At 40.7% G+C, this 15,764-nt stretch overlaps 1 protein-coding gene across 5 annotated transcripts in view; it reads left to right on the top strand.

The window, feature by feature from the left end:
• The window catches only part of tcf12 (transcription factor 12), a 70,489-nt gene extending 57,783 nt beyond the window's left edge, over positions 1–12,706 (top strand). Inside the window, exons 14-21 of one of the 5 annotated variants that reach the window (XM_047580266.1) lie at positions 2,668–2,741; positions 5,152–5,223; positions 5,743–5,934; positions 8,202–8,304; positions 8,401–8,563; positions 8,966–9,195; positions 9,640–9,793; positions 10,229–12,706. In XM_047580266.1, the coding sequence (XP_047436222.1) occupies positions 2,668–2,741; positions 5,152–5,223; positions 5,743–5,934; positions 8,202–8,304; positions 8,401–8,563; positions 8,966–9,195; positions 9,640–9,782 (977 nt within the window). In that variant the 3' untranslated portion in view covers positions 9,783–9,793; positions 10,229–12,706. Of the gene's footprint in view, positions 1–2,667; positions 2,742–5,151; positions 5,224–5,742; positions 5,935–8,198; positions 8,564–8,965; positions 9,196–9,639; positions 9,794–10,228 lie in introns of all 5 variants that reach the window. The other 4 variants (XM_047580265.1, XM_047580267.1, XM_047580264.1 and 1 more) reach the window with 4 other exon arrangements.
• Positions 12,707–15,764: the final 3,058 nt, after the last annotated feature.

Here is a 15,764-nt window from a genome sequence, read left to right as displayed (position 1 = left end):
GTAATCCTGCTTTTACACACAAGCGCTTTGTAGTAGTTTGCGTTTTTATGTCGTCTTGATGTTTGAGGACAAGCGCCCCTCCGAGTCGTAATTATTTTTTTGCAAACAAATGCCGAGAACAAAAACAGGAAAGTAGTTAAAAACAGGGCCGCCCATCTGCCTACAGTTGAGTGAACACCTAAAGGGGTTCCTGTTTGTATGCGCCGAGTTTTTCGAGAAAAAAAAAGAGTTGTACATCAGAAGGATATACACTGTCAGACGTGTTGGCAGAGGCAGGGGAGTAATGGAAAGGGAATGAGGGGGGACAGTGAGGGAAAGCCCAGTGTGTTGTTTTAGCGGGCAGTTGTGTCATGTGTGGTAATGGAGTGGCGACAGCTGTCTCTACGTATGCCCCCCTCGTCCTCAGCTGTTGCCCTGCCCCATGGACAGCTGTTCCCCCAACACACACACAAACACACACACACAGAGAAAGACCAGTCTGCAAAAGGCTACTCTGCCAGTGGGTGAAGGAAGGTGGCTGTGACTCAGCTGATGAGCAGGACTCTGACTCTCTCGACTCATTTACATTACAGCGTGCTACACCTGGCAGCATAACGATGCCAGAACTACAGACTTGCTCAGGGTTTATTTTTATTAGCAGAATTCATGGAAGAAACATAAATAAAAGAAATATTAATTCATCTGGGATTGTCGGATATTGTTTCACTAATTATTTGCCCTTATTACGCCTCTGGGGTTAGAAAAAAAAATGGTACTTTGAAATTGCACAAGATTTGGCTCAATGTTGATGTTAGCTGTAAAATCCATTCATCATCAGGATTACACCAATATACAGCACATTACTCAAGGCTGGTTTGTTCAATTAGCCCTCTCCGGTGCTTGTGGGGCTAATTTTTCATAGCCGCCAGCCAACAGAGGCTCATGTGAAGTTCCTGTCTCACTCACCTGGGAGAAGGCTGAGGCAGAACAGAGACTTTTTCATTTCCTCCTCCAAAGGCACTTTTAATAGTCTGTTAATTAAAGTCTGCTTTTTTCCAAGGCTGTGTATGTGTGTGCGAGAGGAAATGTGAAAACTGAAGCTCTGAAGACCACAGAAGTCAAGTCAGACATTTCATTGGAATGAATTAATGGAAAACTTTGTTTGAACAGTTTCCAGTTAGGGGAGGTGAGATTTTTCCAGTGTTTCAAAACCATGCGTTAGGTGTTTACGCTCTCTCTCTCACTCTGTCGGTGCATTTGTGCCATTCACTGCTTTATTGCACATTCAGCCTGACCCAGTAAGCATTGATTTAGAAAACAATCACTGAACAACAAGCATCATTTTTAGAATTACTCTTTAAGATTGGAAGAAAATGATCAGGGTCCAAGCCTTTCCACTGTGAATGATTCCCCTCATCCTGGTCTAACATGCTATTATAAGAAATGGAGAATAATACCGAACATTAATTTTTTAGAATCACACTAACTCAAACAAGGTTTCCATCTGTCGATTGCACAACAGTGCAACATTTACAAGGATGCAGACGTGATTTGGCCTCCTTCCACCATAATAGACACCAGAAGAGAACTGAAAACCCTGAACTGGAAAGCACATAGGCACCCTGTGCTCCAAATACGCTGCATTATTGCCAAAGTCTATTAAGGTTATTTAATTGTAGTGTAATGCATTGCCTCCTGTTGCACGTGGTAGGCAGGTTACTTGGATAATTCTGCTGCAGAAAATGAAAGAAAGAAATGTTGTGCTGGAGCTGGAAATGTGATGAGCAGATGTGGATTTCTTTTTCCTTTTCTCTAATTTACACCAGATCGAATCAGCGTGATTTGCCTTCCTGTACTGGCCTGTAGATTATCTTTTTGGCTCAGATGGACGTACAGAATCCACTCTGAACGTCTTGCAGTCGTAGGTGAATGGTGCAGATAATCTTAGCTATCTCCATTTATTCTCCAGATGTGTGTTTTAAATTTTTAATTTAATTATTTAAGTTTATTTATAATCAAAAGGTTCTGAATAAAAATTAGAAGAAAACGTCAGATTATATTTTCTTAATTGCACAAATAGAGTGAAACAATCATACTCAGATGTGTCCAGATGTGAATTCTGTGTAATATATGAAGAAAGTGACTGTGCCGCCTCTTCATCACCTGGCATTTAAATGCAAATATTGAATGAGGAAGACAACTTAGCAATGCTAATGTAGTGGAAGAATATGACTGTGATTGAAGCCAGATACTTGGCCTTCATTAAGGACTCAAAACACTGTCAAGCCCACTGTGCTCAGATACGTTTACAGACTCAAGGTTTCCAACAAATATTGTTTAAAGTCTTATTTGATGTTCAGTGCTGTGGTTCGCTAGCCCCTCTGAGCTGTTAATGTGTGGATTCAGCGTACATTTGTGGGTGGGTGTGGGTGTTAGTGGAACCCTCGGCCGGCTCATGTTGTCAGGATGCAGTCCAGCCATCAGGAAGTGAGCCCTGAAAGATAAAAATACCTCAGATAGAACAAGAAAGAAGAAAATCAGGATGTCAGTGTGTTATCGTGTGTGTCACTTCTCTTTTGTGTTGGTATACCCCGTTCAGTGGGACACGACTGTTGGTCACGTTGATATGAAACTGAATCAGACGACTCCTAACATTGACCTTCACTTTGTCGCTCTCCTTCTCATCAGGTACCAACCAGTGGCCCCGTGCTAGTGGACAGACCCCCTCCTCTCCAAATTATGAGAACTCCCTTCACTCTCTGGTAAGCCCCTTGTCCGCTTCCGTCTTCCAGTGTTATGATGGATGCTCTCTCTAGATAAGCTCTCCATGGAGGACCGAGCTAGCGTTACATACAGGGAGATTCCTGTCTGGCAAATGTTTTGCGGAGGAAGGTGGGGGTCGAGGGGTAACCAAACTGAACAATACCTGTCCCTTGGGGTTTGCCATCTGTCCTCTAGTCTGTGGCCCAGGACGGGGATGACAGTTGGGGGAAGGGTTTAGTTAGCGGGACAGCTGTTTGGTGAACCACCACTCCAGAATTCCTTTGCTGCCATGCGACCAGAGCCAAAGATCACATTTCATGTGACCTACAACCTGATGCACATGTCACGTATTTACATTCTCTGTTGGAAGTTTATTGCATGAGTAAAGTATTTAGATATGAAGCAGTTATTATCCTGATGTAGAGAAATAATACAACAGATTATACAGAAGAGTATTTGCACCAAATCTCAGAAACCTTGTCAAAGCAAATGTTAAAATGAACCTTACTGTCCCTTTACGTTATTAACCCATACGTCAGTAAGAAGATAGTTGTCGCCTTGTCTGCTGCTGGTTTGCAGATGACCATTTAGTTCTGGTGTCAGTTCTGTTGACTTTTCTCACCCAATGCTGGTGCAGACTGCACTAAACTGGCACAAAAAGAGTCTGACCTGAAAGGTGCAGGGTGATGGAAGAGTGCCAAGTCTGAATCATGCATCATTTTACCTTGTGAATACATTATGCTACACAACAAATAAAAGCCCAAAACACAAAGGCTCAAGGACAAGGACATCCATACAACGCTCTTAGTAAAACCCACAGATGGATCCCAAGTTGTGTTTTCTTTCTGTTTTTAGGCATAGTTGGTCCCTGGCCCAGCTATTCTCTTTCCTGATGACATCATGTGGATCATGAAAGATGAACTTTGACTGATTGGTGGCCAGTGTGTAGTCTGTCTCAGCTGAGTCATGGAAAGAATTTATGACCTGGCTGGTTTAGTCTGAACCTGGCATTAATGAGCACACAGAGACATGTTCTGTTTAATTTATACGTTTTAACACATTTAACACACACTTGATCCAAAAGTGACTTTATGAAGTCACTATTATTGCTCTTGAAAGCTTATTCAGTTCAACCAGTTGTATGTGAAGAGGACAGTGAAGATGTCCATGCGGAGGTTTCCTCCTACTCAGCCTCCAGCTGTGTTTTGTCTCTTCAAGGCCACCAAAGATAAGTTACAGTGAACAGTATCAGGTTTCCTGAAAATGAGGTTTTTATGCAGTATAAACTACACGCTCCTCATTACTTGTGTGTCATAATTTGACATGGTGCATGTTGTAAATGTAGTTCTGTGGCATGTTGTACTTTTCTGTGTTGTAGGAGAATTTAACTGGTAGCTTTGGACGGGGCCAAGTGCATTGATCGGTTAAGACTTTTCTCTTCATAACTTCTCTTGTGTATTAGTTTTCTTTTGAATATGAAAATGTGTGCAAATGGTATTGAAACTGTAAACGATACATGTTACATACACAAAGAACACACACTGCTCATTACAAAGGGTGAGGACACACTATAACTGAAGGATGTACGAGGACACAAAATCAGTTTGAAGATGTGGCATGTTTGAAAACTGTATTTAATTTGGCAAAGATTTGAACAAATGGAAAAAGGTGAACCTTAAGTATGACCTAACTTTGTTCCCAAGGATTCCTTAAGCAGTTAAAAAGATATTCCATTACAGATTTTCTTAATAAATAATTCCATTGGCAGGCGGTGAAGAAAAGCTCTAATGATGATTTATTCTCAGGATATGTTTCAGAGTGTGTTGGGCTACCTAGAAGTTGAGTCAAATCTACAAGGAAAGTCCCTCTGAAAATCCCACAAGCTCTAGGAAACAGTGATGAATCCATTTTAGGATTAGATTACTGTCTAAATGACTAATCTTTTAAGTACTTTCTATTAGTTTTAGACTAATGGACAAAGTAGCTGACACTGACACATTTGTTTCAAGTGTCCGGAGGCTTCACATTATTTAGTTTTTCAAAGTGCACAGCTGAATAAATGGATATATGAAGATAAAACAATGACTGACAACTTTTACCACTTATTCCAAAAGAAAAAGGACCAAACAAAACCTTGAAATGGCCTTGAGTTGAAGAAACATTGTGTGTTGTGGTACATGTCATGTAGAGGAGCAGTGCTGAAGCCGGGGTTATTAAATGTGCAAACAACAAAACAATTTCATCCCTAGAAAGTGAACGGTCAGCAGCCGCATGCTTCCTTCCAAATCCTGCTCTTTCTCGTCTGTGTCTTCAGAAAAAAAAACAATCTCTTTCCACAGTGTGTTTGTAGTATTTATAGATTTTGATCTCTTTTCATAACTCTGTCTTATTCTTATTTGACTTTGCCAGAAAAACAGAGTTCATCAGCAGTTACATGAGCATCTACAGGATGCTATGTCTTTCTTAAAGGATGTCTGCGAGGTACTCTTCAGTCAGAGCTTCCACTCTTAACGTGTTCCATACATCTTTGCATTCCTCGTTTTGTTTTCACGCATGAGTTCGACTACATTCTCCATAGTGAACCGCAGTTTCATTTTGGCGGCCTTCGTTGCCTTACTGTCATGTAATGTTGTCTTTGTCAGCCATTCCAGCTTGCAGTTATCAGCTTTGGTGCAGATGTTAAATTCCAGATGATCTGTAAAAGTGGCTGTCGTGTCTCTGTCCATCAATCAGCTAAAAACAAATGAAGACCTTTGTGAACTCTTACGACTCAAGCTGAAATGATTTCATTTGATCTTGCATTTGAATTGCCTTCTTTATCTTATGTGTCAGATGTTTTTTTTTTTTTGTTGTTGTTGTGTTTTTTTTCCAAGTCCACACCACACAATCAGTGTTTTCAATTTTGGTCCTAATGTGCTTATACTAAGCTGCTCTGTCCTTCTTTTCCTCTCTCCTCCCTTTCCCTAACCCTTTGCCTCTCAATCCCTCCGGTCCTTCCAGTCTCGAATGGAGGATCGTCTGGACAGATTGGATGATGCAATCCTTGTTCTGAGGAACCATGCAGTGGGCTCCACGGCCAGTCTGCCCAGCGACATACACAGTCTGCTGGGACAGGCACAGAACGGGCCAATAACAGCCGTTGGACCAAACTTTCCTGCCTCGGCATTGGTTCCAAGTCGGACTGCAACAATGGTACAATAACTTCGCCTATCTGTTTAGATTTTGTGTCAACCACATATGTCTATAGTTTATTCTTACATGGTATTTCTTCTTCTTTTATTTCTTTTTTTTAAATCTCCAGACAAGGTGGCCCGGCCACCTGCTCAAAACAAGTGGAGTTGTTGCCATATGTAAAAACTAGACATTTTCCACACATGAACAGTTCAATTTCTACTGACATATTTTCCATCAGTGTAATGGCTGGCCTAAAGCTCACCCTCCTCTGGAGAGCGGCTATATACACAAGGGTGAAAGAGAAATGAGGAAAACAGGCGCGATGCAGTGAAGTTGTGCTTTGGTGTGGGACGTGTTTGTGTGTTGCGCTCCTTTTAGAGTTAAAGTCGAAGCCTCTTGAGAAACAGGGGAACTCGGTTCTCAGTATAAATCATGATGTGTTCACCCATCCTCCATCCAAGGTATTTCATTTGAAAGAGCCAAGAGATTTGAACACATCTGCAGTGGAAATTAAAACGGGGCGGCCCATCCCGCTGTAATCTGGAGGTGTTTGGAAATAGTTTGCATCACACACAAAATAAAACAATAAATAATGCACTATGCTGAACTAGTAGAAGTATCAGGAAAAACTTGACATTACTTAATGTGGCAAGATAAAGAATGCAAATGATGAACAGTCAGGCAATGAAAGATGAATTCTTTCCGTGACGTGCAAAATAGATTCTGATTGATAATCTGCTAATCGACTAATTGTTCCAGCGCCAGCACTGATAGATTTTTCCTGTAATCTCCAGTCATCCAGCCGACGTAAAAAACACACACACATAAAAGTTAGTTCAAGATGTTTTCTTCTCGTGGCCAGTCCAGGTTTTGTGCAACAGAAAGGACGAATGAACTTACGTTTTTGTGTTTGATTTAGACGTTTCAGTTACAGGAAAGAGTTTATTTGCTGTGATCCAGCTGCACTCCCTTTGCCAACATTATTTCATTTTCAGTCCATTTAAAGGTTTTGTCCGTTTTAAGGCGGTGTGTTTTCTGTCACCGGGTGTTTTCACTCTGATGCTGAAGTCGTTGGGTCGCTGATTTTGTGCCTTAACAAGAATTTTTCTGTGGTTGTCAGAAGAGCTCAGTTTGATGTAGTTGTTACAGAGAGCTGGGTTGTGGCAGTGATGTTGACCGACTGTGACTGTGAGATAGAACATACTGTGTCTGCACTAACACAGCACTTCCTGTGTGGGAAGAGGTCCCTTCAGACAGGGCTCACCAGCCCCGGCACGGCACAGCCGCAGGCTTTTTACTCTGGCTGACACCCCGCCCTCTACCCCCTTCCACCCCTTTTCATCACTTCTTTTTAACAACCCAGGAAATCTGAATCGTTGGAAACGTGTGTCTGAACCCGCGGCCTCCACCCAAATAGAGGTCCTCAGCTGTATGGTAATCAGGCCCAGCCATGAAAATGGCAGCGTTCTTTTCTTGCCAGAGCTCCAGCTTCCCTCCTCCTCCTCCAGACAAAGAGTTGTTTGGACACCTGTTGAGAGCACAGCAAAGATTAGCGTAGCGCTGAGGAAGGGGAGGATCTCGGAGCGGTGGGGTTAATAGAGGCCAACAGTGACTGGGGATCACATTCCATAAGAAAAGGGGGAGATACCCTCCACCCTCGGTGACGCTGTCTCCGCCTTTCCTTGGTCCTCAAAAGGGAAATCAAAAAGCTTGAGAACATGTGGTAAAGGAGGGACTTTGTGGTACAACATAGTGGGAGTTGACCATTTTTTATGTTATGAATGTGGACAGAATAACAAGGAAATGGTCAGCCTTTGGAGTGGGCTTATCCTGACATCTTTCAAAACCCGAGGATTTTTCTTAGAGACACGAGAAACAGGCGTGTTCTCACTTGTGGTTACAGAGAGCACCACACAAAACGTGACATAAGCAGGGACAAATTAAGAGGTTATATGTGGGACTTTAAATGTTGTGAATAAAATGTTAAAAAGGTTTTTTTTTATTTGTTTGTTGTGCCTTCTTTCTGCCTTTTGAACATGTGTCCTTTAATTCTGCTGTGAAGCATTCACTGACTTTTAGGATTATCAGACCTTTAGCTGGTTTTCAATCTTTAAACTATAAATTTTTCATCTTAATTTCATATAGTTGGCATTTAATATTTAACACAGAAAGCAACGCTACAACTAAGACCTAAGAAACTCTAGATCGTTTTAGACCTGTGTCTCGCTCTTCACCGAGCGTCTGCTTCCTTTCTTCATGTGTCCTTCCTGTCTGTGTTGCAGCAGAGCGGTGACGATGCGGCCAGCCTGAACAACAGCCACGGAGGCATGCCCAGCGCCGGCTCCACATCCAGCACAGAACTCAACCACCAAGTAGAAGCGTTCAGAGGTGAGACGCACCAGGCTGCCTTATCATCTCCTCACGTGTCTGACGCTGCACAACATAGACACAGATGTTTTACTTCCATTTTTACTTCATTGACAGCGGGGCTTAGTTCAGCCCTGTCTGGGCAGGTGCCAGCCACCCTGGAGCTGAAGGTGGAGAAACAAGACAAAGATGAGATGCACGACAGCCTCTCCACTGATGACAAGTCGGACGATGAGAGCGACAAAAGAGATATGAAGACACCCAGAGCAGGCCCGCGCAGGTAACAACATGTCAATACAAGATACTGTTCAGGAGTGAATTCATCTAATCGTTGGGGGAAAAAAAAGTCGTTGCTGGCATTACATAATTGATTATTGTGGTAATATGAGTCGATTTGGTCAGTCGAAGTGACATAGCTTTTTTAAAGAGTAGTTTGGAATTATTAATTGATTTAACCACTTGGTCTTAAAACATAAATACATTTAAGCATTCGCTTTAGTTGTGTCTGTGGTCAGGTGGTCGCTTTTTATCATATGTGAGATGAATAAAACTGGTACCTGGTAAAGAGTGGCTATTGCATCTTCTATTTTTGTTGTAAAAGTGACATCCCTAACTAGTATCTGCACTGTAGTGTACATTTTAAGACAGTCTTGACTGCAGCTGGATTTCTACCCCCCCACAGTATCACAGAAGACGAGGACTTGAATCCAGAGCAGAAAGCTGAACGCGAGCGTGAGAGGAGGATGGCAAACAACGCCCGTGAACGCCTGAGGGTGCGGGACATCAACGAGGCCTTCAAGGAGCTGGGTCGCATGTGCCAGCTGCACCTGAAGAGCGAGAAGCCCCAGACTAAATTGCTCATCCTCCATCAGGCTGTGGCCGTCATACTTAACCTGGAGCAGCAAGTCAGAGGTCAGCGTCGTTGCCTTCCTCCAAATGACTGAAGTGCTACATCACATTAACTCAGTCCTTTCATTTTTTTTTTTTTTTTACATAATATTCCTCCAGGTGGAAATTTCCTTTTAGGACACTGTAAATGTGTAATGAAGAGGAGAACTACAGTAAATAAAGCTGCACACTGTTTTTTAGGAAGCCAATACGCTTCACCTCACACATCAGTATAGAAACTACTGGGAATTAGTACATGGTTGTATTTATAGATAGTTAAGTTGATGCTGAAGTAAAACATTATGCTAAAACTAGCTGATAAAGATGCTCCACTCATGCTCTAAAATGTCAGATCTTTACGCTACATTGTGTGCACGTCGGGTGGTTCGATTAAAAAAGAAATGATCCAAGTGTTTTTTGATGCAGTAACAGCAGGAATGTTGGATTTCTATCTGTCTGAAAATACAGAGCGGAATTTGAACCCCAAAGCAGCCTGCCTTAAGAGAAGGGAGGAGGAGAAGGTTTCTGGGAGCTCCAGTGATGCCCAACAAGGCCACACAGGAGTCCATCCAGGCCTGACCGACACATCCAATCCCATGGGCCACCTCTGAGATGGACACAGGTACTCTCACCTCCGGGCCGTTCATTCTTTTTACTCATTTTCAATTAGACATTATTTTTTATATACAGTATTTTTATGATTTCATTATTATTGTTTGTTACACAAAAGAGAAAAAAAATGAGAAAAGAGAAAAAGTCCATCACAGTTTCTAAATTGTAAATTCTAAATTGACATCTTCAAAGATGTTAAGTTTACCAAAACCAAAACTGATCCAAAGAGTTAGATTGAAACATTTTGACTTGATCAACCAGTTGATTAATTGGCCCATTGCTTCAGCTCCACTCGCCTCACGGAGGAGAAGTTTTGATGAATACGTCCAACATCAAATCGCATGTTCTGACACTGAACCTGGAATACTGGCAGAATTCATTTTGTTTCGTGTGTGATTGTTGGTGTACACGTCCCATCAGTGCTTTTGTTGCTTCTTCTCTCCAGATCAAACTGATGCGGATCATTTCTGTCCCGTCTGAGTCAGCGACCTTGCTTCCCAGTGACAGACAGGACTCACGGTTTGTGACACCAATTTGAGGAGACAGACCACTTGAAGCGAAACCACGAGCCTAACACAATCCAATCCGAAGATTGAAGAAGAGCCAAGCGTCCAGCTCCCTGCGACCAGATTCCATCTGCAAATTTGTCCCCGCAAAGAAAAATCTTCAGCACATATCACTGTCTGCCAGAAGTGTGTTGCTTCTGAACAATCAGAGACTTCGCAATCTCCTCCAACCATATGTGGAAATTGCTTTGTGCCTAAACTGAATTGACGAATGCATTGTAACAGCAATTGTTTTTGTCTGTTTCTTTTTTTTTTTTTCTATTTATTATGTTATTGAGCTATAAAGTGTATGTCTAAAGGGAACGTTAGGTAAATTCGAAGAGAAGCATGCGACTTTTCAGTTGATCTATAGTTTGCCAGTGTCACCGTGAAAAATGAGCACTCCACCCTGGTAAATCTTCGGTGAGCCCGAGGTAAAAGGAAAAGATTTGGGCACTGAGAATATTGAAATTAATTTATTGGCCAGTTTATAGTGATATTTATACCCAAATGAAAGCGATCATTAGCTGTTAGCACTGAAAGACTGAAGCACGCCCCATCAGTTTTAAAAAAAAAGAAGAGGATATATATTATTTATATTTATATTTTATTCATTCTGCCGCTGGCCACATGTGCAACCAAAACTACCTATGTTTGTGTCTGTGTAATTTAGATCAGGCTCAACCACACTAGCATCAGCAACATTGTCTACCAAGGTGACAGAAGAATGGCAAACTGTAGTTTCACTGAAAGCTCAGATATAGTTGCGTTTTTGTTTTCCTCAATAGCGAGCAGTGAAAATACAGAAAGAAAACTTTTAGCAAACCTTAGCATTCCCTGCATATTTTAGTGTCTTAACTAAAGGAAGGGAGGACCTCGCTGCCCTTCCGCTCCTTTGCCATATAGTGTTAAATGTAAGCAGTGACATATTTTTGAAGATTCTTGTTTAGCCTCCTGACAGTTACATCCTGATGTCAGCACAGACGTGGCTTGTTTTCTTTCCTATTTCTGCCACGAGCTAATCAGATTTCTTAATGAAGAAGTAGTAACAAACAAACGAAGACCACATTTTCTCCTGGCCTGATGAACATATCGAATTTCTTTCTGTTAATATCTCAAGGCATAAAACTTTAAGCAGTGCAGTTATTCTGAGTAAAATTAGCTATGCTTGTTTGCGTTGTAACAGGTCCTTTCTTTTCAGCATTACATTGTCGACATTCAGAACCTAAGTTATTTTCAGTGATGTTTCTAGAAGCCGTGACACACTCAGTACAGTAAGCCAGACTAGATATTTCATGGATTTTGCTGAATATCATTGAACTGTAGCACAATAATGAACAAAAGGATTTTCTTCTGTGTTTCAAGACATCAGTCATGGCTTTATTTTGTTTTCCCTATCAGTGTGCATGCTTTACGTTGCTCCTTTTGTTAAGTCTTTGGTTAAGACTGGCTTTATATTCCATTTGTTTCTTTGTATATTGTGCTCTATCATTATCTCCACCTTAAACAAGGCTGCCACATTCAGAATGAGTATTCTGTACAATAAAGGGACTTAAATTAGAATAAAGGATGCCACGACGAAGAGTTTACATTAAATGAATTAACAACTTTATTTTAGCGAACACAAACTGTTTCTGTGTATTCTCTGACTGAATGTGGCCTTGTTCTTCACGTCAGTATTCATGATCTTGTATTCATGTTGGCAGACTTTGATTGAGGGTATAATGTACGTCACATGGATTTCTTTCTGTCTTTTTGTTTTTTATTTCCCGTCCTTCCGATCATTTCTTTGCTCCTCTGTTTGCCAAGTTAGACTTTGCTGTATTCCCAGATGCTTTCCCTTGTATAATATATGAAAAAAAAAGAAAATCAAAAGGAAAAAAAAAAACATTTGGCTTATTTTTCACTGTAGTTAGTCTTTTATACAATAATACTGTAAGAATATTTCTTGAATTCTAAATATTACTCTTTCTAGATTTTTGAAAGCAAAAGTTTCTTACTTTATTTTACTATATTAGATAGTAAAATGTACGGTTATTTACCAGAACCTGTCGATTATTACGAGAAATTTACAAATGGCATCTCAAGAAGACAGCTGAACAGTTGCTCGTAGCCTGGCACTTAAAAAAAGATAAAAAGTCCACAAGCTCCAGATTCCTAAAAGTGCGACCTCCATCCACTTCCTCTTCCTGCGTTGTTGATTGGTAAACGATTTGCTCTTCAAATGTGTCAAATAAAAGGTATTGTTGATGCACATCAAAGAAGAAAAAAAAACCCTGCGGCAACGAGAATTTGAATTTTCTGTCTTTTTCAACAGAAAAACACAATGTATATAACATTTATGTTGCAATAAATGTGCCATCTTTTTTTAAACTCAATTGTATGTGCGTTTATTTCACTCGCTGAGCAACCACATGTTTCTGTTTCCATATTCACATTTCTCGCCTCTGCATAAAGTTTTATTTTGTAAAAGACGAATGCACAGGAAAGGTGAAGAAGAATGAGCTCCAAAACAAGAGGGTTATTTCCCACTTCCTTATTGTTTCTGTTTGTTGGTTTGTCTTTGTTTTTTTAGACATTTCTACAGTGGATTTAGGCCAAATGAGTGTTTTATAGTATGTAACTCCTTTTTGAAAATAATACCAGTGGACCATTGTAGTCTGTATGAAAAGTACTATGAATATATGTTTCTATTTTTAATAAAAGTGTGATAGCAGCGTACTTTACATGTGCTGTGGTCCTACTTTTTTATTTTTTTTAAGCCTGTCAGTTGAAGTAAGATGAAGACAATGAGACCATCAGGTTATACTGTTAAAATGAAGTCCATGAATATTAGGCAATTGAGAATGTTTTATATTTGAATATATATTAATAGTCAGTTTATATCTGTAGTTTTCTTTTATTTCATGAGAAATTATTTCAAGCTAGTTTCCAAGAGTTTATACAAGCATTGTATGAATGCATTATAAAAAAAAAAAGAATAAAAGAACAATAAATAATGCATAGAAACAAACAGATGAACTGACACTAGAGTGTTGAAATGAAACTGATGCAGCCACAATGAAAAGTACGAACCTAAACCGTTTTTAATAAATGGTTTTGGTGGAAGTGGCTTCCTGAAAACCGCAGCTCTCCAACTGCTACTTGTTCTGTGACTGAAGTTAATGAATCCCTGAACCTGGAGGACTATTGTGCTGTAAATCTCAGTGCTCGGAGACATCTGCTCACAATTACCTTCATGCAGATGTAAGCTTGAAGAGCACTCATCACGTCCTGAGAGGCCTGATCCCAGTTCAGTCCTCTGACGGAGGTGTCACTCAGAGGAAAAGTGCTGACTGCCGTTCCGCCTGTGGTGAGCTCAGTGATGCAACGTAAATCACATATGTCATCTTTGAATATTCCTTGCAGGGATAGACCAAGAATGTGAGCGTATCAGGCTGCTGCTGCTGCTGCTGCTGCTGGGTGTGCATGTTTTCTGTAGGAGTGGGACCACCATGTCTGAAGGCTGACTTCCTGTCATGGCTGCCGGCTGGGCCAGCTGACTGAAAGTCCTTGGCTCACATCCTTGAAACTCAACCAAAGAGCCTGCTGCTCCTCCTGCTCGAACAGTAAGATCATCCTCCTCTCCGCTTCTTTCAGGATGCATGCAGCACTAAACATGCTTCTTATTACCTCCTCCTCCCACCTTGTTTTGGTTCCTACTCCCACAACTTTAAGACTGGTGAGTTGAAATGAAACAAAAAAATATCATGAAAACATATGCAGGTATTTCTCCAAGTACAGGCAAAAGCGATGACAATACATTAGTTGATTAGGAGTTAAAGGACAGCTCAGCGTCATATACTGTATTTGCTGTCCGCACTGTTTGCAAAGAGAAACCTTTCAAAAGTGATTTCCGTGCAATCAGTGAAAAAATTACATACAAAAAGAAGTGGACTCAAGCAAGTCCAGTTCAGTCTTTGTTTTAGTTTGTTGTGGGATCAGAGGTTGGTGGCACTCAGTCAGTATTTTCATTTTTGTAAGTTGGCTTCCTTTTATGGGGCTAGGAGCTGGGAATGTAACTATATGTTGACCTGCCTTCAGAGAAATAACTCAAGCAAAACATGTTCATCTCCAGCATCTCTTGTACCTGCTTGGTTAGACTGAGCTGCCTCTGGAAAGCCTGCAGTCCTTACTGTATAAGCGGCGCACTGAGCATGCAGAGGTCCCAGCTGTGGCACCTCAGTGGAGAACAGAGGTCCCATTGTGTCCCGCTGTAACCCAACACAGTGGCTCAGATTAAAGGCTGCGCTGCAGCACGGTCTCTGCGGGCACAAATATAAACAGCAAGCCGCTACAGAGGTAAAGGGGCGTCTGTGCCTCCAGTATAATGTAGTTCATGCCGCAGAGGCAAGGTTTATTAAAAAAATAATAATAATAACAGTACATAATTTCTTTAAATTATTTTTCCAATTAATTTAGGAAACAGTTTTTGGAGGGAAATTGTTTAAGAAAGCAAAACAGATGCACTTATGTGGGATAACTGACAAAATGTCATGAGATATTTTTCAAATTATTAGAAAAACCAACATAAATGTGTCTTTTGTTATGAAAGGTTTGATGATTCCTGTGTCTTAGATTTTTCTGACTTACAGCTTATGACAGTAAAATGATGTTTTATGCTGGTCATCAGTCACATTTAAAAAGACATTTAAATGTGTGGCCTCAGGCTCTGTGACTTCATGATCGGCGCTTTTTCTTCATCTTATAGATTAAATGATTCACTGATTAATTGAGGGCATAATTACAAGATTCATTGATAATTAAGATAATAATAAATTGTAAATCTATTTACAGTTTAAAACATTTTAATAACACAATTTCAATTACAGCTTCCTAATTCATAGTAGAACCAAATCAACAAAACATCAGCTTAAACAGTTTTTATTTCTATACTGTACTACCACTGTTCTGCTTTTCCAGTTTACCAGCAGAAATTGTTTTTCTGTGGAATATTTTATGGAATCTGTACAAGATAAGGCCAATCTTTAACGTGTACTTCTTTGAGATGGAAACTGAATTTCATAGCACCACTGTAATCCTCACCCTACAAGATGCTTTAAGCCATCCTGTATGTTATTTATTTATTTACTCAGCATTGTTGGTCTAGTCCTGCACCTCCTCACAAAGAACAGGCTCACTACAGACACTCTGCAGAAATAATATCCACGGTCAACCTTTTTTTTTTTTTTAACATATCTGCTCAGCATAATAACTACTCCGTGCCTTCTTTCGGGTTGTGGTGCTGAGCTCCCACCATCTCCCGCTGTGCCTGCATCACGCTCTACAGTATAGTCGCTGCGGTGATGCGTTTAAAAACCTCCGTTTGAGCTGCAGGCCGGTGGTACCAGATGCACAGGCCTCATTAACTAACTGCGTTCACGTCGGCGAACGATC

This window comes from Mugil cephalus, chromosome 3, assembly GCF_022458985.1.
Source record: "Mugil cephalus isolate CIBA_MC_2020 chromosome 3, CIBA_Mcephalus_1.1, whole genome shotgun sequence".
Lineage (NCBI taxonomy): Eukaryota > Metazoa > Chordata > Actinopteri > Mugiliformes > Mugilidae > Mugil > Mugil cephalus.
The sequence above is the reverse complement of the archived record's forward strand: the minus strand, read 5'-3'. Positions and strand labels throughout refer to the sequence as shown.